General features: G+C 29.6%; 1 protein-coding gene across 1 annotated transcript; it reads right to left on the bottom strand.

Moving 5' to 3' along the window:
• Positions 1–543: 543 nt before the first annotated feature.
• On the bottom strand, positions 544–1,658 carry LOTGIDRAFT_173222 (hypothetical protein; the record flags this gene model as incomplete). The annotated part of the gene is made up of 3 exons (XM_009050681.1): positions 544–721; positions 1,085–1,236; positions 1,596–1,658. 3 exons carry the CDS (start codon positions 1,656–1,658, stop codon positions 544–546), a joined length of 393 nt encoding a protein of 130 aa, XP_009048929.1.
• Between the last annotated feature and the right edge of the window lie 53 nt (positions 1,659–1,711).

The following is a 1,711-nucleotide window of genomic DNA, read 5'->3' as shown; positions in this document are numbered from 1 at the left end:
AAACTATACCCAGAAATCCAACACGACCATAATATCTGGATATAGATTCCATTTGTTTAATACTATTAGTAAGTCCTGGTATAGCTGTATTCATAATCGAATGAGGTGTGGCATCATTGTACAGCTGATCAAAATGACGTCTCAAAGATTCTAAGTATTTCACTTTATCTTTGGTATCGTTCATAGCATCTGTTATACTGAAAAATACAGAGAATTAAACAATATCTCTTATGACAAGAAAATTGTCAATGCATGTACTTGTTAATATTTTGTCTATTTGAAATAAATTTGTGTTGCACATCATTTTGCTCTACTTATTGGTGAGCAAAGGAAAAATTTAGCAATGACCAACATTTTTTTCAGATTTCCTTTTTACGAAGAATCTCAGGTGACAGGGGAAAGTTCAAATGAACTTAGTTGATTAACAAACTGATAGAGCTCAAATTTACTTTATTGATTTTCATAACATTGTTTTTTCTATATTAGCTACAACTGAGCTCTATGAGATAAAACTTGTTTTAATAATAGAGTACTATGGTATATTTACCCAACATCTATAATTTTCCATCGACGTAATAGTCGAGATTTAGCAGTAATTAATACACCAATCACGGCTTTACATTCCTTGGATTTTAATTGTTCGGTTAAACTTGTTAATAGTCTTTGTCTTCTACGCCATCTTTCTAATTCTGATAAGGGACCAGCATTAGGATCCATAAATCTGTTGAAGGAAAAAAAATAATTTTGAAGTTTCACTCATATTAAATTGACTCAGATGTGGATAACTATCAATCAAGTTTGAAATATCAACTCTAGGTCATTCAAGGTACAAATCTTAATAATAAGTAAGTAAGGAGTCCACAGAAATAAGAAGGAATTTTCCTTTAACATGAATTTGATACTTTGCACAAATGAATACAAATTGTGTACTCTTACATGACAGTCTTTCCAAATCTACAGTTTGCCTTCATACCCTTCCCTTCTTTCACCCAAATCAATGATAAATGGACAATACATTGGAAAATTCTACATGAATGAAACATATTTTCCAATTACAATAATGATGTCTAATTATGATACAAACCTTTCATCTGATGTATCGACTATTATAGTCTCTATTGTATTCATCCAATCTGTCACTAGCTCTTCATAATCACCTATAATCTGACTATCTAATGCTGCAGCTCTTTGAAGTTTAAAATCATTCAATACAATATTCTCAGGTAATTTCAACATCTGGAAAAAATGTTAATATGAGAATTGTTGATATAAGTTTACAAGAATCTTAAAAAATCTTAATTTTGGATTTTTCTCTCTATAAGCTTATGATGAGATTAAGATTTCTAATTATTCTTATTTCCACAAGTACCATTACTTTATATGAAGTGCTAAAATAGCATATCAAGATATGATTGCATTATTTCATTTAAAAATTGTAAGATCAAGTACAAGAATGACACTATGATAACTTAATGAAGTTACTTTAGTCCATATTAACTTATAAAATAAATCAAATGCTTAAATTGGTGACCTTAAATGTTAATCTTAAAGAGGTGTTAAAAGAGCTATAATCTAAAGTATTATTAGATACTAACCAATTGTTTGGAGGAATGCATGGATGCTGTCGTTTCATTTAAAGCAGTGACAAATTTGTCCATGTTCTGAATCAAATTTGATTGACCTTCTTCATTGCACTGTCCCCAATCTTTTT

Source organism: Lottia gigantea, assembly GCF_000327385.1.
Source record: "Lottia gigantea unplaced genomic scaffold LOTGIsca_151, whole genome shotgun sequence".
Taxonomy (NCBI): domain Eukaryota; kingdom Metazoa; phylum Mollusca; class Gastropoda; family Lottiidae; genus Lottia; species Lottia gigantea.
This window is presented reverse-complemented; position numbering and strand designations above follow the sequence as displayed.